General features: G+C 34.3%; 3 protein-coding genes and 1 long non-coding RNA gene across 5 annotated transcripts; 1 reads left to right on the top strand and 3 right to left on the bottom strand.

Annotated features, from left to right (window-relative positions):
• Positions 1-1077: 1077 nt before the first annotated feature.
• Positions 1078-3673, top strand: LOC18592882 (protein DETOXIFICATION 14-like). Of its 2 annotated transcripts, XM_018125411.2 has the most exons (7): positions 1079-1392; positions 1491-2038; positions 2130-2216; positions 2316-2372; positions 2485-2723; positions 2899-3104; positions 3228-3668. In XM_018125411.2, the coding sequence occupies exons 1-7, from the start codon at positions 1195-1197 to the stop codon at positions 3306-3308; spliced, it is 1416 nt and encodes a 471-aa protein (XP_017980900.2). In that variant the 5' UTR covers positions 1079-1194; the 3' UTR covers positions 3309-3668. The 2 variants fall into 2 exon arrangements, with proteins under 2 accessions (XP_088664971.1, XP_017980900.2); XM_088808845.1 differs by lacking the exon at positions 2316-2372 and having other exon boundaries at positions 1078-1392; positions 3228-3673.
• Positions 3424-5342, bottom strand: LOC148761288 (uncharacterized). Its single transcript, XR_016027828.1, has 2 exons — positions 4373-5342; positions 3424-4237 (listed from the first exon to the last, which is right to left on the bottom strand). It is a non-coding gene; the product is annotated as an uncharacterized LOC148761288 (long non-coding RNA).
• A 1971-nt stretch (positions 5343-7313) lies between these two features.
• Positions 7314-8297, bottom strand: LOC18592881 (ethylene-responsive transcription factor ERF022). Its single transcript, XM_007019805.3, has one exon. The coding sequence runs from the start codon at positions 8164-8166 to the stop codon at positions 7585-7587; it is 582 nt and encodes a 193-aa protein (XP_007019867.3). The 5' UTR covers positions 8167-8297; the 3' UTR covers positions 7314-7584.
• Positions 8298-18888: 10591 nt separating this feature from the next.
• On the bottom strand, positions 18889-20462 carry LOC18592880 (ethylene-responsive transcription factor ERF021-like). The gene has a single exon (XM_018125418.2). The coding sequence runs from the start codon at positions 20050-20052 to the stop codon at positions 19432-19434; it is 621 nt and encodes a 206-aa protein (XP_017980907.2). The 5' UTR covers positions 20053-20462; the 3' UTR covers positions 18889-19431.
• Between the last annotated feature and the right edge of the window lie 1352 nt (positions 20463-21814).

Here is a 21814-nt window from a genome sequence, read left to right as displayed (position 1 = left end):
CACCTTGCGAAAGATAAACATGTGCATTTTTCTAATAAATAATAATAATAATAAAAGGTAAGTATGAATGTTTGGGTTTAGGGTAAGAAAAAGAAGGCTAGACCATTCGAGACAATTAAAATATTTGTATTAATGTATTCATAAAGCAAGTAGCTAACTTATAAATTTATGAGATAAATTTTAAATTATTATTTTGTTCAAAATGATGATGGATAAAATTTAAATTTATCTTTGAACGAGTGTCATTTTATTATTGTATTTTGTTTTAATTTGATTAAAAAATAAATAAAAATTAAATATTTTGTAAAATATTTCATTATTTAATCAAAAAAATATTTTTTATCATTAACTTTTGATTAATGTTGAACTAAAATATAATGATAAATGGGTTTAAATTAAAATATTTTGTAAATATATAACTTATATATACTGTTAGTTTACCAAAATATACCGTCTCATTAATGAGGTAAAATAAAAAATTTTAAAGACTTAAAATTAAATATTAAAAAATTTATAATAACTAATTAAATAAAAAATAAAATATTTTTCCTTTTTCACCTTTGCCAACGTTTCTCTTTCTTAGTTTTTCTTTTTTATCTCTCCAACTCCATCTTCTTCTTAAGTTCTGTAAAATTCTACAACTTTAAGAGTAATTTTTAAATTATTTTCTTATTCTTTTGAAATGAGATTGAGAAAACGTAGCTTTCCAAAAAAGAAGATTGAGGGAACAAGATTTAAATAGCAAAATTTTATTAAGTCAATAATTTTGCGTCTAAGTAAACAGGATGAAGCCAAACATCTTATTAAGATATAAACAAAGCGTTGCAGGCAGGGGAATTACAGAGACCATTATCATTAGGCGTGAAGTGCGGATGTCATTGTCTCACGTCTTTTTGAATCTTAACCAATGACAATGGTGGGTTATGAAGCCCCTGAGAGCCCATAAGTTTAATACAAACCAATACTTAGGGAAGTGATAAAAAGCCACAAAGATTAAATTGCATAAATATATATTTAATTGAATTCAAAGATAAAGCAGCAACTTTTGTAAGAACAACACCCTGTAAACATAATAATAAATAATAAAAAAGCAGCTCCTCTTGTTGAGCAATCTTTCCTTTTGTGCTTCTTACTACATTAATAGTGGAGGTTACAGGAGTAGAGGAGGAAAAGTGTAGGCTCAGAAGAAAGGAAATGGATAGGAAATGGATTGTCTCTTTGAAGGAGCTGAAGAAAATAGGGTGCATAGCAGCTCCTATGGTTGCAGTCACGGTGTTGCAGCATCTTTTGCAAGTTGTGTCCATTATGATGGTTGGACATCTCGGTGAACTCTCACTCTCCGGAGTCTCCATAGCCACTTCTTTCACTATTGTCACCGGCTTCTGTTTTCTGGTAAAGTTATGGTCAGCTTCCTTGACTGGAAAAATTTTAGTTTCAGATAACACTATTGAAGGCTTGTTGATTGGCTTTCTTTGGTTATTGTCAAGCAGTTTGGGATGTCTGGTGCATTGGAAACTATATGCGGACAAGCTTATGGAGCAGAGCAATATCAGAGCCTTGGAACTTATACTTACTGCGCCATCATCAATCTTGTTCTTGTCTGTTTTCCCATATCTGTGCTTTGGGTTTTCACTGATAAGATACTCATCCTTGTTGGCCAAGACCATTCAATCTCACATGTAGCCCACAGATACGCACTTTTCCTCATCCCAGCCCTATTCGGATACGCTATACTTCAAGCAATGGTTCGATATTTTCAGACCCAAAGTTTGATTCTTCCGATGTTGTTTACTTCACTTGTAGCTTTGTGTTTTCACGTACCCTTCTGCTGGACACTAGTGTTTAAGTTGGGATTGGGTACCATTGGAGCAGCAATATCAATCGCTTTATCTACTTGGTTGAATGTCATATGGCTTGGGTTTTACATGAAATATTCCTCAAAATGTGATAAAACTCGTTCTGCATTGTCGATCAAAGATGTTATCAAGAGCAGCAGGGTCTTTTTCCGCTTTGCTGTTCCTTCAGCTGCAATGGTTTGGTCAGTTTTTCTTGCATTTTTTGTTTCCTCACAGCCTTTTCTTGAATTCAAATTGGTCCCTTATCTACCTTCGGTTTGTCAATCATTGCAGTCTTGAATGGTGGGCGTCTGAGGTTCTAATATTTCTGTCTGGACTACTACCAAATCCAAAACTGGAGACTTCTGTGCTTTCCATATGGTATTCTTCTTTCAATTAGTTCTTTCTAAGGATTAGAATATAAGAAACAATTTCATAGACTGTTTCTAATTTCTGGCTGTCAATTTGACTTTTGAGCAGCTTTTCATTTACTTATTTGCACTATTTCATTCCTTATGGAATTGGAGCAATCGGAAGGTTTGTTTTCATCAATTTGAACATGTTTTTTTCCAAAGCACAGTGCCTGGATAATTAAAGTTCATATATAGATCTTTTACAATGAAAAGAGCCATTCTCATTCATTTTGTAGCACGCGAGTTGCAAATGAGTTAGGAGCAGGTAACCCAGAAGCAGCCAAATTGAGTGTGTTGGTAGTAACAGTTATTGCAGTGGTGGAGGCAGTTATTGTAAGCACAACTCTCTTCTTTTGCCGCCATGTTTTGGGATATGCATTCAGCAGTGAGAAAGAAGTTGTGAATCGTGTGGCAGATATGGTTCCTATCATGTCTGTTGCAGTCATTACGGACTGCTTGCAAGCTGTGCTTTCGGGTTAGTCTCGTTTGCTTCTGTCCCGTCATGTCAGTTGAGCTTAAGTTTTCGGCATCAGATTAACTTGAGCTTAAGTTTTTGAAAACCACGAGATTTAAGTCCCAAAAGTTATTTAGTAGTACTTAGACTAGGGTCCTTACAGAAATCTCATACAGAAAACGTTTGTTTGCTTCAGGAGTTGCTAGAGGATGTGGGTGGCAGAACACTGCAGCCTTGGTGAATCTTGGGGCGTATTACCTGTTTGGAGCCCCACTAGCAGCCGTGTTGGCATTTGTTCTGCATTTCAAAGCGAAGGGCCTTTTGATTGGACTCACATCTGGGGTTGCATTACAAGTAATTGTATTTGGCCTCATAACAATCTTCACAAACTGGCAAAAGCAGGTTTCCAATCCACAACTTTTCCTCTCTCTCTCTCTCTCTCTCTTCAATTGTTTCTAATTTTTCCCAATTTGTTGGATTAGCCCAGCTTTATGCTGAGTTGAGTTTTAACTATGGATATTGCAGGCATCAAGAGCTAGGAAAAGGATGCTTGAGGAAGATGCAAACAAGGAGACTGAAGTGACAGGTGGAAGCACATTGATTTGAGTGGGAGCAATTGCTGCGTCTGATCAAATATTGGAAAATCACTTACTCCCTCTCTCTTGTCCCACAATTGTGTATTAGATTTCCACAGTTCAAAGAGAAAAACTGTTATCTCAAATTTCATCATCTGAATCCTTAGCAAATGGTATTTTAAGTATAATCCAACCACTCTCCTCACAGAGGACAAAGCAAAATACTATTACATACACACAAAAAAATTAAAAAGAAATAGAGGAAATACGAATAGGGTTTGACATAGGAGATGATAAGAGAGAGGGGGAAGAATAAGGCCAAGTTATTCTGTGTTATGCAGAGTTTCAGGTCTATTGCAGTTGGCCAAGAACCTTTGGGACGTTTTCTGTGCCAAAAAAACTTGAAACAATTCATTATCTAACACTTCAAATGATCATTCATGGATGGTTAATGAGCATGAACTTCATCGCTGATTAATTCTAATGACATTTTACATTTTCTCATTCCATTTTCTTGCATCCTAGCTAGGTTGTTTCAGTTGGCAACGAATTCCTGCCAGAGTAAACTCTCCGCAAGAATCTTCTGCTGCAGAAAACTTCAACTGATATAACATGCTTGCAATAAGGAGACCCTCAACATCCCTCGTCTCACTTTCACCGCCAGATTGGCCTCTTCTCCCTGTATAATATTGGTCAGTCTAAAATGAAAATGCAAAAATATTAATTGGAATAAGTGACATAAATTTCCAAGTGTGTTGATATATAAATGCACAGAAATGCTTATCTAAAATAACTGGCCGGTAACATGATCAGCAAAGATCACTCCGAAACAAACATCCTGGAAGAGGTGTTAAGGAACAGCAGCAAAAAATGGTTCCAAACAGGACAGATTTCCCATCCTGGAAGAGGTGTTGGGGAACAGAAGCAAAGAATGGTTCCAAACAAGACAGATTTCCCATCCTGGAACAAGTGTCAAGGAACGGCAGCAAGAATTAGTTCCAAATCGGACAGATTTCCCATCCTGAACAAGTGTTAAGGAACAGCAGCAAAAAATGGTTCCAAACAGGACATATTTCCCATCCTGGAAGGATCAACCTTTGTTTTGCTTGATCGCACTTTAGCTTTGCAGAATCCAGGGGTACAATCTGAAGTATATCATTTAGTTTCTTCACATGCTTTTGGACTGAAGCCCTATTAGGTAATAGACAACAGGGCTCCCTTCACACAGATGCAAAATGCCCTCTTGATTTGCACTCTCAAGCCGTAATTGAACACAAAGTTTCTAACCGAAAACTCATAAAAGGAGATAAGAGATGGCTTTTGAAACTAAAGATGCAGATCCTAGCCCAGTCACTAACAGAAAACATACACAAGAAGCAGAACTTCTTCAATGGCGTCACCAGGACCCTCAATGATCCTATCCGTTACAGCTTACTCATCACCCACTCCTTGTTCTTAATCACACAACAAGGAAACTCAACCTGCAGCTGAAGTAGTTCCATTTTGAAATCAATTCACCAGAAGCTTGTCAATTATTTCTAGAATCCCATCTGACATAAATTGGAATAGAATCTCAACAATCTTCATTTTTCTTGCCAAATATTGAAGAATATCATAGACAGAGTTCAGTGAGACTCTTAGCTTTGCCAAAAACTTAATTTAGAGAAATAATGGAACAATTTGAACATGGAATTGTATGATTATGTTTGTTTTCTATTCTTTTCTGAAACCTTTCTTCATACTGTTTTAAGTTATACCTAGTTTTCACCATCAACCAGCATCACAGTCATTACACCATTGTTACTTCATGCCTCTGGAGTAGCTTTTCATCGACCCAAATTATTAACCTGACCCCTCTAAATTGCCGCCATGCCACATCCTGTTACAAGAAAGCTGAAAATTCATATCAAGTGGGCCTAGTTTGAATCAAAAGTGGGATGGGGCACCATTCATAGGGTAATTTTCTTACACTTTTGATGAAATTTCTCTCAAAGACGAGACAGTTTCATAATTTTGTAAAGCAGGGAAAAGTAAGGTCTCAAACAGTTAAAAAGACACCCCATTGGGTTTGGTAAGGGCTTCATTCAAGGAAACTGACTCAGAGATATATGTCATTAACTTTATAGTTTTCTTTTCTCTAAAGTCATGGTGTAGGCCCATTTTAGATTTGGGCGGCACATCCTAAATCCCTACTTCATCTACCTTTCTATCATGCTCTCCTTCCTTTTGTTTTTTCACCTTGCTTTATGGGGATGAGCTGGAACTAACAAACTATATATATTTGGGGTAGAATAGATTCCAAGTAAAATTATCATATACACTTGTCTATGTATATTATTATTTCATGTTTTGATTTTAATAAGGGGTATCAAAAAAATTAGTTGTAGAATTTAGAGGAGGATCAGTCCATTCTAATAAGTAGTTAGAAGCTTAGAATCCAAATCCAAGTGGGTACAAGTTCATAACATCCAAATTCATGTTCTAAATAGCATAATGACATAAGACTATACAAGTCCATATGATTATAGATACTATCATGTAGACTCTACAATACTCTATAACCCTATTCTAAATGTATATCTACATGACAATACTAGGTGAAAGAGAGAGATTCTATTTACTTTTGTCATTCTAAACGAGTTAATTCAGAATGGAATAGTAAAGATTACCTAAACATAAAAGGAAACTTGAATTCATTCCTCTTATTCTACACCAAAATCTCTAATTCAAGTCTTTTAAGTAATGATGAAATTTGTGACTTGGACGTGACAATTTCAAATTTGTCTCAAGTGACATTAACCCCGAATATGATTGAAATATAGACTCACAAAAATTAAGAGTTAATACTATATCAAGTACTTATTGAATACTAAAAATAAGAATCGATAGCAGTTCCAACAAAGGAGACAGTAATCGTTGAAACGATGAACATCGGGAGAATAGCAATCGAAAGCTGTCATCAAGTTTAATGTCATGTTAGCACGAATATGCAATGTTAATGCAGTCAAATGTCATATTAGTATAAATAACGAAAGAACGATAACAGTAATAATAAGTAGAAAGATTTAATTTTTACAAATTATTATACGAGAATGAAGTCAACTAGTTTTACAGTTTATAAAGATTAATTGGATGATTTAACCTAATAAAAATAATTTGTTTATTGAAAGGGGCTGCCGTCCAGTTATTAAACATTGCATATCGGTAAACTTAGAAGTGATCTGACAGCAATCTTAAGCCTTTTGACAAAATGGGTTGGGGTTGGTTAGCAAATCGTATTCTGCAGGGTGCAGTCACATTAGTAGCACGTCACCGTTCAGGTGACTCCGATCCACATCAGGGTAACTTCATAACCACTGAATTTACGACCAATTAGTGGGGTCTTGTTCCAAGACAATTTTGTAAAGTCGCCTTTGACCACAACATGATGACTAGCTCTTAGTCCAACCAATTCATTAAATTATGACATTTGCTCTAGTTAAATTAATTAACAAAAAATCTCCAATATAATATTGGTCTGTTCCTATTGTTTAATTTCCCACCCAAATAATCTCTTCCTCAATTCACTTTTCAGTTGTCGGGAATTGTTAACCCACTACCCAAAATCTTTTACAGTATCTTTTTTGTTGGTATATATATATATATTCTTGAAGATACTTGTTTTAAACTTACATGAACATGTGATTTATTAATTAATGCACGATTAACTGCTTAAAAAGTAAAATTTGAATTTTTTTTTTAATTTTTTTAAAAAATACTTGCTTTAAGCTCGTATTCAAATTATCTCGAGTTCTCGACCATCAACTACATATAATTTTAAATATTAAAGAAAAAAAATAGGAGACATGATGTCATGAGCAATAGTCGGAATCAAATGGGAGACAAAAGAGACGAAAATTGCAAACTATCAATGGGTCTAAACATTGAGTGTACATTCAGCAAGTGAAAACCCAATCTTTTGGTGCATTGGGAAGAAAAAAGAAACATCTCTCACGTGACAGAGCAACAGATTCCAAATTTAGAGACCAAGAGAATGTAATGAAGAGTAGAAGCTTAAATTTGTTTGTTCTTACAGCAAAACAATCATAGAGTAATCAACCTAGCTAGAAGAACCCAAGCCTCTCCATCCATGTTAATTAATACTTAATTACATTGCATGTAGAATTTTTGATTAATATATAATTAAATAATGTAATGTATGCTACTTGCAACTTGCAAGTTGCTATACCTATAGAGCTAGCAGTAATCTTTGGTTTTTTCCCCAGTTAAAAGAAGGGTAAATACCTACGAGGCTAGGAAAAATAAAATCAATCCCAAATGGACTCAACCTGCACTATTTCTTCATACTCACTGATCATCAACTCGGCATCATCAAATTCATCCCCGTAGAGCGTTGGCTCTGCCATCAACAGAGCACCTGCAAGTTCCATCCACATCTTGGGGGAATCCAATGGGAACTCATTGATAGCCTGAATTTGGCTCTGTGACAGTCCAACCCTAATCGGACCAAGGCTCCCATCGGCAGCAGCAGCTGCACCCGTGCCTGCGCATGCACCCATGGCCACCTCCGAACTTATCTTTGGTCTTCTAAGCCTCAATGCTGCCTCTTGTGCCGCCATTTGCACGTCTTCCGCACTTGAGCTAGCCGGACGTGGGAGGCTGTCCACCAGCTCGGGGAAGTTAAGTCGAGCAGCTCGTCCTCGGAAGTGCAATGCCGCCACATCGTAAGCTGCAGCTGCCATTTCAGCTGTCTCATAGCTCCCTAGCCATATTCGGGTCTTCTTCCCTGGCTCACGGATTTCAGACACCCATTTCCCCCATTTCCTTTGCCGTACCCCTCTGTAATTAGACGGGGAAACCCTTGCATGGCAATCAATCTCATGTTCCATTCGATCTGTAAGGTCGGTTTGCTTTCCTGGAAACAAAAAAAATCAATGGATGATCAAGCTAAGCAGAGAAGAAACTAAGAGCCGTGGTGTTTGGGGTGCAAAGAAGCAGAATTTAACACGGAAAAGAGCGATGTTTGAATGGATTATATACAGAAAGAGATGGTTTCAATTTAGACATATATATATATCCAAGTAATGGTGAAGTGTGGGGACTGAATATTATGGAAGAAGTGAGCTTCCAAGCAGCTACGCGAGTGCGGAGAGGCTGTCATGCGTGCATGTGGCACAGTTTTTGGGTTTCAATCGAATGATGCAATCATATCCAAAATTCCTCTATTTTTTTTTCATTTTCTTATAGTTTTTCCAAATATATATATATATATATATATATATATATTTAAAACTTTAAAGGGATTTTCATGTTAGGTGTGGATCTTGGATTGCAGCCTCATGGAAAGGGTAACTTTCATGGAATCCTTTAGCTAAAACACGACCTAGGTTTGGACTTAGGACAGGGGCAATGTTATAGACTTTATAAAGTAGTTAAACTAATCAGAATTTAATCTATGACAAAGGATGCAAAAAGATTTGGAAAAAGATTGATGCCATAGTCAATACTAGTATTGAAAAATTAAATTAAAAATATATATAAATTGAAGTTAAGATTGGATGAAGAATTTTGATGTATGAAAATCGAATGAATTAAAGAAAATTATAAAGAAAGGAAAAAGGACAAAATAAAATTTTTTTCGTTTGCTCCCTATGCTTAATTCAGCTGAAAAAAATTTACATATATAATCTCTTGTATATATATATATATATATATATATATTATGTTTAAAGTTTAAATAAATAAAATTCTAAACGTATAATTTAAGACTATTATTTAATAAGATATATTAATTAAATAAATTGAATATGAACAATTATTTAACTTAATTTCTTCTGGAGCATGACAAGGATATGCAACTGCCCATCTTCCCCCACGTAAACATATATACCCAGTAATGAACAGGGGTTCCTATTCAAGACGCGGTTTACCGACACGTGGCGGTGGACCTAGACCTGTCTGACCCAGTCCTCCTTTTTGAGACCCTTTTCGGAAGCAGAAAGGAAAGCGAGGAAAAAATTATAATAAACTAAACCCTAACAACCAAGCCTCTTGAAAATCCCATGCACCATTCTCGATCAGTCAAGATAGTGAGATGCACAGCCGGTTGTCGGTATTAATAAGCTTGATTTGTTATTATTTTTAGGTAAATAATTTTGATAAGGACATGGTTATTGAATTTTGTGATAAAATTTTCATAATTTTGGAATTTTCTAAAATAGTTCGAGACAACAAATGTCACACGTGATTTGGACATTTTTGACATTCACATTTGATTAATTATAGTTCCTAATGTTAAGTAGCTTAAGATGTTGAAATACTTCCATTGAGGTATAATTAGCTTAACACAATGAAAAGTTTAATTTCCTTAATTAATTTATTAGTTTCATGCCAAACTAGTTGAGGTCACATATTATTTAAAAAAAAAACGTATTTTATATATAGAGGTGGATAATATAATATAAAATGTCGACTTAAGTCTATCGTCATGTATTACAGTGCCTCCTAATAATCTACATTATTAATTAGTGTAATAAACTTTTTCTATATATATATATATATATATGATATTCTTGGTTTATACAATTAAAAGTAGTCTTTCTCGTCTCGTAAATCTCCTTTCTCCTACCTCGAAATTTAAATTAAACTCTTTTGAATTAAAGTTTCAGATTTTTAACTGTATTAGTTGTCAGCTTTCGGGAATTAATAAACAATAGTGTTAGGTAAAAGATATTATAATGCAGATTAAAAATAAAAATTAAAAATATCAAATATAATTCAAACGGTTAATCAGAAATAAGCATGCATGCAGGTACTGTTTAGCAGCTTAAGAGCATTCAATATGTTGAATTCCAACTAAATGGGGTTACCTTATTGTAATTGCTATTACTATATGAGCAATGACATAACACGTTATCGAGAGAAAAAAGGATGGCTTTCTTTTTCCTTTATATCTTTTCAGGGTAGGTGTTGATGAAATTCAGGTCCTTAAATTGACAAATGTGATTTCAGCATGAAGCACAACATATAGCTAATTCCTTCCAGCCATGTTGTGATTACCCATTTTTCCAAACACCATGTCACACGCAAATCAATATTTTACGTGCAAAAAATAATCATGTGATTTTCATAAACCTTAGGTTTATTTTTTCTTTCTATGAATGTCAAAGTTTATTTAGCTTGAATGAAACTCTACCCAAGATTAACTTTTAAAAACGGATGGAGTTGTAATCGTGTGCGGGTATCTGTAATTGTCACGTCTCGTTTTTTTAAAAAAATAAATTGGAGTGTTTTAATCTCACATCAGATGAGTAGAGAGATTTTGACATTTATAGATGTGGGTAGTGCACACTTTATCAAATTAGGTTTTTGAGAAGAGATAATGACCCGTAATATAATTTCTTTGATATGATACTATTACATTTTTTTTTTTGACCAAGTAAAGCAACATGTTTTCTAAATGGGTTCCATTGGGGAGGCGAAGGAAAATTAATCCTAGTATTTGAAGTGGATGCATGCAGACAATTGATTCCAAGAAAGCTTAAAACACATGTGAAAATCATCAAAAACAAACATTGATTTTTTTGGTCTTTCCAAACCTATGGTTTTCTTTATGATTTTAAGTTTGACGTGATTTGAACATACCACCTAACGAATCATCAGAGCTAGGTCAAGCACCCCACCTTCCCTGTGCCCGTTGAAGTCAATTAGTTAACTGAAACAGCTGGATCAAGCTATATTTCTTTCCAGAAACCAACACACTTTGCTCTGGCTTCCATTAACATTTTTGTGTCACCCATTTGGACTTGCAATTACTGAAGCCAATTGACCTTTCTGATGAGAACACCGCCCACCGTCCCATGCCGTACCCAAAGTACCTGCTTTCGCGTCCACCGCCAGCAGCAGCTTGACTGCATTGGGCTTAGAAAAATGGAGGGGGAATCCGAACAAACTACATCATTTTCATTATTGTACTGTACCTTTCAGAGCCATGCCTCGTGGGATAAAAAATGGTAGGCAACGTGCTGATGGGTGATGAGAGTCGGGTTATGGGAAAGTTTTGGACTCTTTTGCTTATAGTCAAGAGTCAATACTTCATGAGCATTTTACACGCTAGAGATGGAAACATGCACAATGTGTATGGTTTAATTATTAGATTCAACTTCAATAAATTTTCAAAAACAGAAAACAAAAATACCATAATGACTTTAGAAATTGAAAATTCTTTTTGTTATATAGCGAAAGACTCTCACCAAAAACTAGGACAAGAATTGATCAGCTGTAATTCACTTTGGCAAAATATTGAGGTCCCCGCTCCAGCCACAACTTAGTCTAGCCATAAGCTTTGGTCCAAGAAATTGGTCTCACCACATTTAATGAAGAAACAACAAAACTCATACTGTGGTCCCAAAGGCCTTGTATCCTGGGCAATCACCCCACTCTTTAGCCAACAAGAGACTCTTTCTTACCTGAATGGTTTCCGTTACTAAAACTAGGATTAGAATCAGATTAATTATCTTGGTTGTTTTTCATTATTGATTATCTTTAGCAATTATGTTGCTTTGGGATTATCATTAAGAATAGTATATGGTAGTGTCTTGAATTGAAATAGCTCTATGAAGAGGGGCCACGTTCACTCGTAGCCAAGTAACAAATTAATAAAATTCTATGCTTTAAATTAGATAAAATTCTCTTTCTTTGTCACTACTCTTCGGTTGGTTCAACATACTTCCTTGGAGCCTTTTTCAAGAAAGAGGCTGAGGCTCATCACATATCAAAGTGGCATCAGAGTCGAAACAACGTATTGCGAAGATCAAAGGCGATGTGAGGAAGATTGTGGCGATTTTTGTAGCTATGAACTTAAGACTGAACCAATTCACTTGCAGTTAAGAGTGGGAGTCCAAGGAAAAGTATGGAGGAGCAATCCTAGTGCTGTGGAGATTGGTGGGGTTCTGCCTTATGAGGTATGCTGTGTGAAGCTTATGTTTTCTAAATTAGTTGACACAGGTGATTTGAATCTTGTTAAATTACTTGCTATTAGAGAAGTTTTTATTGTCTTTGTCTCATCTAAATGGACAAATTCTTATTATTTAATGCTTAAAAATGATTTCTTAAATGCAGTTAATTATGATTTTTTTTTATTTGGAGTAGTAGAACTCCAACCATACTCTTTAGATAGAAAGATTATACACTAACTCAACGAGCCAAATACTTGAGTGCTAGTTGACTAGATTTTAAATCTTCATATTATGCTATGAAAATTGAGTAAATATATATTGCATTTTGAAAGTTTAACGATTCAATTGGGAAAATAACAAATGCATCATATCTCTCAGGTTATTAATGAGTGGACAGATGATTGTACTTAAATATGTAAATATAGAGCTTGAAATTTTGGTGAAATAATTTGTAAAAATTGGCCTTTATTCCAATTGTATAATAATTTGTTAATTAACATTTTTAGCATCCTCCTTGGTGATGATTCTATCTCCTTACCATACTTTTCATGCTATTTTGCCAAATACAAGTTGGACCAATCATAATTTATTATGTAACCACACCAATGCTGCATTATCAATGCAGCTGAGCCTAATTGCAAGGCCGGCCATTGCATTCTAGGTTGGACCCCCTCACTTCCCATGCTTTCATTGTCATCAAAGCCCAAACAGTTTACTGTGATAGGTTTGTGGAGGAAATAATCCTACGTCAATAAAGCTTTTGCAGTGACAAAAAGTGCTCTGAATTGGGAGGCGACACAACTAGTGTAAGAAACTTTTTATTTGTCGGTTTGACATTTTCTTTTCTAAAAGTAATGGCTTTATTACTTTCTTATTGATTCTGCGACTCTCAACCTTTTTGGGGAGGGGGCTATGTTTGCTACAATTCTTGGACCAAGTACCACGTCTCATGTTTTGCACCTGAATTGAATATATATATATATATACTTTTAGATTGTGTCCACTCTTTAAATTTATCACGTTTTATATACATATGTACTCACACATGTTTATGTGCTTACATACATACTTATACATATACACACAGATATATATATACACACATTAAGTTTTAAATAAAATTCTTACAAAATTGAAAAATTAATTCTTTTCAATAAATTTTTTTTATTAAAAATTCGATTTAACATTCTCGATAATCTTGGCATCATGTTCTTTATTTTCCTTTTAGGGTTTATTGAAAATTGGAGTTAAACACTCTTGACTTTACCACAAAAAAGAACATGTAACGTTAAGGTAGATATAAATCACAATTGAAAAATAAATAAAAAGGTGAGAAAATCTTATAAAGGGAACTTACAATTATACACTACTTACATGGAGTTTAATATAAATAAAAAAGATTAAAAAAATAAAAGTATATTATATTATATTGGTGACAGGAAGATGAATAAAAGAAAAAAACAATGACACTAACATTCGCCCACAGTATATCTAATACCGTTCCCATTTTGCCGACTCTTTAAAGTTGGAAATGCAATTGGCAAGAGAGTCAAGACAACCCCACAAACTATGTATTGTGACATAATAAACGAAAAAGAAAAAGAAACGTAATTGATGATTTTTTTATTATTTATTTTTTGTTATTTAAGTTTTTATTATTTTTATAACTTTTGTTATTCATTTTTATTTAAAAATCAAAAAGCAAAAAAAAAGTATTTTATAAACGGAATTTGAGTACAATGTGAAATTGGTGGACCTACCAATGGTTGGAGGAAAATATTTAGGGTGCAATAATAGAAGCACTCCTTCTTTTAGCAAACTCGATTGGTATTAATTAGAAATGGTTGCTGGCATCGATATCAGACTATATAACTTGATGATTTATTGGAGGTGGAGAGCATAGCTTTCAAGATATGTTTGCTAAGGCTTGGAAGAGCACGAATGTAGACAAGAGTAGGGGTTTATGGCACAAATTGAAAGTAGTGAAATCATCAATCAAGAATTGATACAAATTAAGAAACTTTTGAAAAGAGCCAAGCTTACATTAATAAAAAATTGGAAGAGGAAATCCATTTGCTTAACACGAGCCTTTAAGTGAATAAATTTGATTAGGATAAGTGGAAGTTACATATGGGTAAGAGAGTTTTGGGACTTATATAGATTTGAAAAAAGGAGTGGTATCAGAAATTCAGATTTAAGTGATTTTTTGAGAGAGATTGAAACACAAGATTTTTTCACACGACAGCTTGGATAAGAAGGAGGGTTAATTTTCTCAATAAGCTTTTGGTGTAGGGTATGGAGATATCCAATTTAGAGGATTTCAAAAAGGTAATTGCAAACCATTTTGAAGACTTGATGGTTATTTTATGATGCAAAAAGATGTAATGTGACTAAAGGAGTTCAATTGTTATTTTATGATGCTTTCAGAACAGTGTGCAAGAGAATTGCAAGGGCCTTTTAGTGAAAAAAATTGTGGGAAACTATTGTGTGCTGTGATGGTAATAAGGCTCCATGACTTGATGGTTTCAATCTAAACATCTATGAGAATCAGTGAGTCAACATCAAAAAGAGTTCTATGCTGTGCTCCCCATTTTGTTGTGCTCCCCATTTTTCTTTCTCGCCATAGCTCTTTTTAATTTTACCACAATCACCATATTTTTCTGTCTATCTCTCGTCATCTCACCACATCGTCATCAGTCTATAGAGTAAAGAGCATGGTATGGAACGTAACAACATATTTTTAGGTTTATTGGTTTACATTCACAAAACTCTTTCTCTGTTTATCTCTCGCCATCTCATCATCGATCTACAGACTAAAAAGCATGGCATGGTGAGTAACAATAGCTTTTTGGGTTTATTGGTATTGAGTTTTTCAATGATTTAAATCTTGTATAACATGTCTTGGCGTGTAACATAGTGATTCATGCCTTGGCATGTAACATCAGTAGGAAGAAAGAAGCTTTGGGATGTAATAACCAATACTAAAACTTTGGCCTTGACATGTAACGTTTGGTGATAAGCTTTGGCCTTAGCATGTAATATCTAGTGCTAAACCTTTGGTCCTAATGTATAACATCTGGTGCTGAAGCTTTGACTTTCGCATGTAACATTTACTGTTGAAGTTTTTGTGTGTAATATTTTTTTAAATATGACATATAACAACAACATTTATTGGCATGTAACTTACTCTTTTGTATTTTACTACAACATAAAGTCTTGAAGTTAAAACATGCAAAAACTTTTTTTCAACTGTAACAATATGTTGTTGAACATGGTATGTAATAACAACATTTTTTAAACATAACGTGTAACTTGTTTTCTATCTTTATATTTCACTAAGATATAAACTTTTGGAGTTAAACACTTTCATGATAAAGATAAAATTTAAAATAAAAAAGGAATTTGATATGAAAATGAAGATGTATTGAAAAATTATTCAATGTTAAACTGGGATAAAATGGATTTGGACAAAAAGATATTATCTTGAAAAATTATTCAACGTCAAATTAGGATAAAATGGATTTGGAAAAAAAAGATATTATCCAAAATCCTCTAATCTAGATAATTAACTTTTGGGTTATTTTATTTCTTATATTTCCTGTAATCATAAAAAAAAAATGGCTTTTAACATCAGTAGGAAGAACGAAGCTAAAAATAGAAAGTACAATACTTTGAATATGAGGAGGTTTTATTAAGGGCAATTTTATCTAAAATCCTTTTCTCTTGACTATAAACAATTAAAATTAAAAAGAAAATTATTTTTGAAAACACCTTATCTTTGAGGGCTAAAAAAAAATCGTCCGTAGAAACATTCCCTCTTTTAGCAAACTCGATTAGTATTAATTAGAAGTGCTTGTTGGCATTGATAGCAAACTATTAACTTGATGATATTTTGGAGGTGGGGAGCACAACTTTCAAGATATATTTGCTGAGGATTGGAAGAGCACGGATGTAGACAAGGGTAGCGGTTTATTGCACAAATTGAAGGTAGTGAAACCGTCAATAAAGAAGTGGCAAAAATTAAGAAACTTTTGAACAAGAGCTAAGCTTTCATTCAAAAATTGGAAGAGGAAATGCATTCGCTAACATAAACATTTAAGTGAATAGATTTGATGAGGATAAGTGGAAGTTGCTTATGGGTAAAAAAGCAGAGCTTTTAAGACTTATATAGATTCAAAGAAAAAGAGCAGCACCGAAAATGTAGATTTAAGTGGTCCTTGACAGGGACTGAAACATGAGATTTTTTCAAATGACAACTTCGACAAGAAGGAGAACTAATTTTCTTGATAAGCTTTAGTGCAAGGTATGGGGATATCTAATCCAAAAGATCTCAAAAAGGTAATTGCAAACCATTTTGAAGACTTTCTTTTCGTAAAGAGATGTAATACGACTAAAGGAGTTCAATTGTGATTTTATGGTGATCTCGGAACAGTGTGCAAGAGAATTGGAATGGCCTTTCATTGAAAAGAATTGTGGGAAACTATTGCGTGTTGTGATGCTAATAAGGCCCTAAGACTTGATGGCTTCAAACTAAACTTCTACAAGAATCAATGAGTCAACATCAAAAGTGAGGTGTTGAACTTTATGAATGATGTTTTTAAGTCACGTTCCTTTGATGATTACATAAACACCTTGTTTATTACACTTATTCTAAGGTGTAGTAGTCTAGTTGGGATTAATTGCTTTAGGCCAATTAGTTAAGTTGACAGTGTGTACAAATATTTGCTAAAGTCCTAGCCAACAATTTGAGAGTAGTAGTAGGGAAGTGCTAATTCAAATTTATCGAGGGCTAATAGATTATGGACTATTGATCATTCATAGCTAATGAAATAGTGGATTTAATGAAAAAAGATAACTTTGGAGACCTTATTTTCAAGATGGACTTTGAAAAAGTATATGATAGTATCAATTGGAACTTTGTTGACCTAGTGATAAGAAAATAAGGTTCGGTGATAGATAATGTAGATGGATACGAGCTTGTATCTTGTCAGCTTTAGTGTTGGTGCTAGTGAATTATGACCCAACCAGGCATTTTAGAACACACCAAGAACTTCGCCAAGGTTACCTTTTTTCCCTTTTTTATTTAAATTTGTCATTGATGTTTTAAATTTCCTTATGAAGCATTATGGCTAAAGGTGTCTTTAGTATCTCATTTGCACTATGCAAACGATACTTTCATTTTCTATAAACTAAAGTTGTCTTCTATACTAACAACTAATAGAGTTTTAAGATACTTTTAGGTGATTTTCGAACTAAAGGTGAACTTTCAGAATAGAATCTTTATGGTGTTGGAGTAGAGGAATGGGTAATTTTGAGGTGCACTTAAAAGATTGCTTGCAAATTGGGATCATTGCCTACCACATACCTTGGGATTCTATTTAGTGCAAATGCCAATACTATGAGTGTTTAGAAATTGATCTTGGATGGTTACGACCAAAAATTCGTAGGATGGAAAGACAAATTGTTATTGCATGATGGTAGAGTTAATCTAATAAAATCTATGCTATCAAGGCTTCCTATGTACTTTATGTCATCGTTCCAAATTTCATGTAGTGTCAAGAAGGCAATGGATAAGATATAGAGGAGATTTCTTTGGGGTGGGATTACTAAAAACTACAAGATTCACTTTGTAGATTGGAACACAGTGCGTAATTATAAAGACAATAGAGAATTGGGTATAGTAGATCTCCATCTTAAAAATAAATCACTTTTAAACATGTGGATATAGAGATTTAGAAGTGACATGGATGGTTTATGGAGGAAAGCGTTGGTGGAGAAATGCGAATATGATGATAGGAGGCTTTTCTCGGTCCTCAAAAGCCCTAGGAGATTTTCGACCATGTGGAGGTATATTCTTAGCACTCTAGATACTAATAATAGATTTCATGTTCATACCATCACATGAATTGGATTCGTCATCGAAGATGGTAGCCACATTGCATTTTGAAGGAGGAATAATGGAGCGAAGGGTGTGTCCTTTAGGATGTGTTTCCAGGAATGTTTGTACTAACAATTAACAAAAATAAGGGTGCGTGAAAGAGTATGGTAAATGAGATAATGGTAGATGGTATTGACATATTGAGCTAAAGAGTAATGTTTTTGATTAGGAAGTTTAATCGTGAAATCTATTGCATGATGTCTTGAGCCTGAATCTACATATCCACGTGTATCCATAGTTGAGAATAGAGATTCATTATATTTAAGAAGGAAAGGACGATGACAATCGTACTTGGACAATCAACTATGGCAAAAAAACACCCAATTGTTAGTTATAGACAAACTCTCCAAACTCCTCTAATATTTTCAATATGTTAAAAACAGATAATATTCGAATGATATATGTTAATAATAATAATAATAATAATAATAATAACATCGATGATAATGATGGATACGGTGAAGGCGGGACAATAATTCAATTCAGAACGTATCGAAAAAGAAACATTGTACCTAGACTTGCAACCAATGGAGCCAAAATGGTAATAATTCTTTAACAAATTAAGCTACTCTTTCTTTCATAACAATGAACAAAAAGTGGTGTGGCTTTTTTGCTTTAAATATGAAGTTGAAGAAAGTACAAGTCCTCACCAGAAATAAAATACTACTACTATCCCAAAACATATTATGGTTTCATAAACCAAGGAACATAAAATATTGAACACAACAATAAAATAAGCTAAAAAATTATAATTAAATAGAACTCAATTACAAGAGCTGAATATTATTACATAAAATAAAACAAATCAAAGCACACCCTTCGCGTAGCTGATTAAAAAAAAAGTAGCCAATATGTGAGATGGTCGGTCGGTCCTGTCAGAGATTGAAGAAAAATCTCATCCACTAGTCGAAGAGAAGACCTGTTAAGGAATGGGACCCACCAAAATCTCTACCCTATCTCTAAAATGATGACAAGTGGCCTTCCGCAGGCTCAGAGATAATACCCAAACCCAACAGTATTGTTCTTCACACTATTCCATCAAACAGTTAGCTCAACTGTCAATCCAAGGTTTGAAGCACTGAAATCAATCAGGACTTAAACCTTTTCATTGATTGTTGATTGTTTATTCATAGATATTGAAACCTAATTGGTAAAAAATGTAGTAAATGTCACTCATTCCTGTTCTGTTAATGTATATTTGCTATTAGTACTTAGTAGTAAAACATTACCTAAAGGACCCCAAAGTAGCAAAACATTACCTAAGGATCCCAAAGAGAGTCATTCTGCATGTCATCCCACTCATTCTCCCCATTTTCATCGCAGAACATCATTGCCTCGTCCATCATCAATGGCTCCGACATTTGCATCCACATCTTGGGAGAGTCCAGAGGGGACTCGTTGATGGCCTGAATTTGGGTCGGTGACAGCCTAACCGTGACAGGGCCAACGCCGGGGCCGGCGCTGGAGCAGCTACCGCCAGCCTCAGACGACGACGCTGCAGCATTCGTCCTGACCCGCAGGGCCGCCTCCTGAGCCACCATTCGGATGTCCTCAGCATTGGAACTGGGTGGCCTGGGAAGACAATCGATCAACTCTGGGAAGTTAAGGCGTGCCTCTCGACCCCGCAAGTGTAACGCTGCTACATCATACGCTGCGGCTGCCATTTCAGGTGTCTCGAAGCTCCCTAACCAGATTCTAGTCTTTTTTCCAGGCTCACGAATTTCAGACACCCATTTGCCCCATTTTCTCTTGCGCACGCCTCTATAGGTTGAAGACACGCCGCCCCGCGTAGCACTGCTGCTATTCTTTCCGTCCATATATGTATTGATTCCTTGTTTTTTTCTGGACGAAATTGATTGTTTCATGTAAATGAGGTACATGCTGTAATCCAGTTAAGGGTATTTATACTGGTGCTGGGATTACTGTTACACAGACACTGAAACTCCTGGAGGGAGTAAGCTTCCAAGCAGCTGCACAGGTGAAAATTAATGTGCATGTTCTGTAGGAACTCCAAAAGGAATTAAAAAATTCTTTTGGGAAACACCAATCAAAGGGGGACAAGCTTTGGGAATGCCATAAATTTGGTGAGAAAAAAATCCTAGGAGAAGAACAGAGTTTTCCTGTTGAAAGACGCGGTTTGGTCCAAGGTGGCAAGGGGCTTTGGACCCACTGATCCATACAAAAGATAGGATGAAGTTTGGTTGAATGAATCTTTGTGCTTTGATCAGTCTAGAAAATACTTATGATATGGGCACTACAGTCTTCTAGTTTTGTCGGTTTTCTTCTCCGTGTAGTAACTGTGACATCTCTTGTCTTATTCGAGACCAAGTTATATATATATATAAATAGATAATTCACCATTAAAGTAGGTAGGCTGACGACAGTATCAGGATGGCTCTGGGTAAATTATATGAGTAGAAAAATTAATTAAAGGAAAAGCTATCTAAAACCTATTTAACTAACATACTTGCTATCAATGACCCTTGTGGTCGGTTTTCCTGTTCATGTTGGTTAATTTTTTTGGAGGCCAAAAAGGTTAATTTTAGTCATGATTTCGGAATTTTGCTTTCTTTTGTCACATTTGTTTTCTTGGCTGATGGATCGAACAAATAGATATCAAGTAGTTTTATAAGTATAATGTTCGAAAAAATTTCTAAATCATTTAAAAATTTTAAATAAATTTTTATGTTTTCTATTTGCGGCGGATGAAGTCTACATACTTTTATCTTACATCAAATAAGATCTCATAACTAACAGTTAATTAATTATCATTAATCAAAATGTCACTTGCCATTTTATACTTACATAACACTAATATAGTGTTGACTTGAAGAGTAAAAGTACCACATGATCATGTCATCATAATACATCATCATGCCACATTATCATTTATTATGATATGTTTGTAGCCACGTCAGCATTACATGACATAAACTTATAAATTATAATTGATATTTTGACTAACAATAGTTTACTCTAAATAAAAGTAGAAAAAGCTTAATTAAAAGTAATAAAAGAATATGTATTTATTTAAATTTTTTTAAAAAATTTAGGAACTTCTTTCATACAATGACATAGGATATTCACGTCTATTAAATTTTAAAATTCTCAAACTTTTGGGAAGTTAGTTTTGAATTTTCTGCTAAATGAGATATTTTAATATTTTTGTACTTGATGTATGTAAAGGAGTCTTAAAATATCTCAAATGTGTGTAGTACTTGCTTTTTTAAAAATAAATAAATAAAGGCGTGTAGTACTAATTAATTTGTACTCTACCTTTTTGCGCTTAAACCACCTTTATCTATATTGTGAAAGGTTTCCTCAACTTAAAAACATTTGGTTCTTTTAGGACATAGTGGAGGACGGTCCATAGAACAAGATTGTTGATAAAGGTATTAAAAACTACATTTTCGTTCAATTTTGGAGGCAGCCAAACACTACCTACTAAGATTTTGTTCGGTAACTAAGAAATAACTTTATGGAAAATGATGTTTTCTATTGATAATATTTTTCTTTGAAAAGCTAATACGTACTTTAAATTTAAAAATATTATTTATTCATGGAAATACTTATTTTTGTTGGATGTTTTATATCAATATTACTTATTATATATGATATATTTCAATGCTAACATCATATTAC

The sequence above is a fragment of the Theobroma cacao genome, chromosome 8 (genome assembly GCF_053813885.1).
Source record: "Theobroma cacao isolate CCN51 chromosome 8, ASM5381388v1, whole genome shotgun sequence".
NCBI lineage: Eukaryota > Viridiplantae > Streptophyta > Magnoliopsida > Malvales > Malvaceae > Theobroma > Theobroma cacao.
The sequence above is the reverse complement of the archived record's forward strand: the minus strand, read 5'-3'. Positions and strand labels throughout refer to the sequence as shown.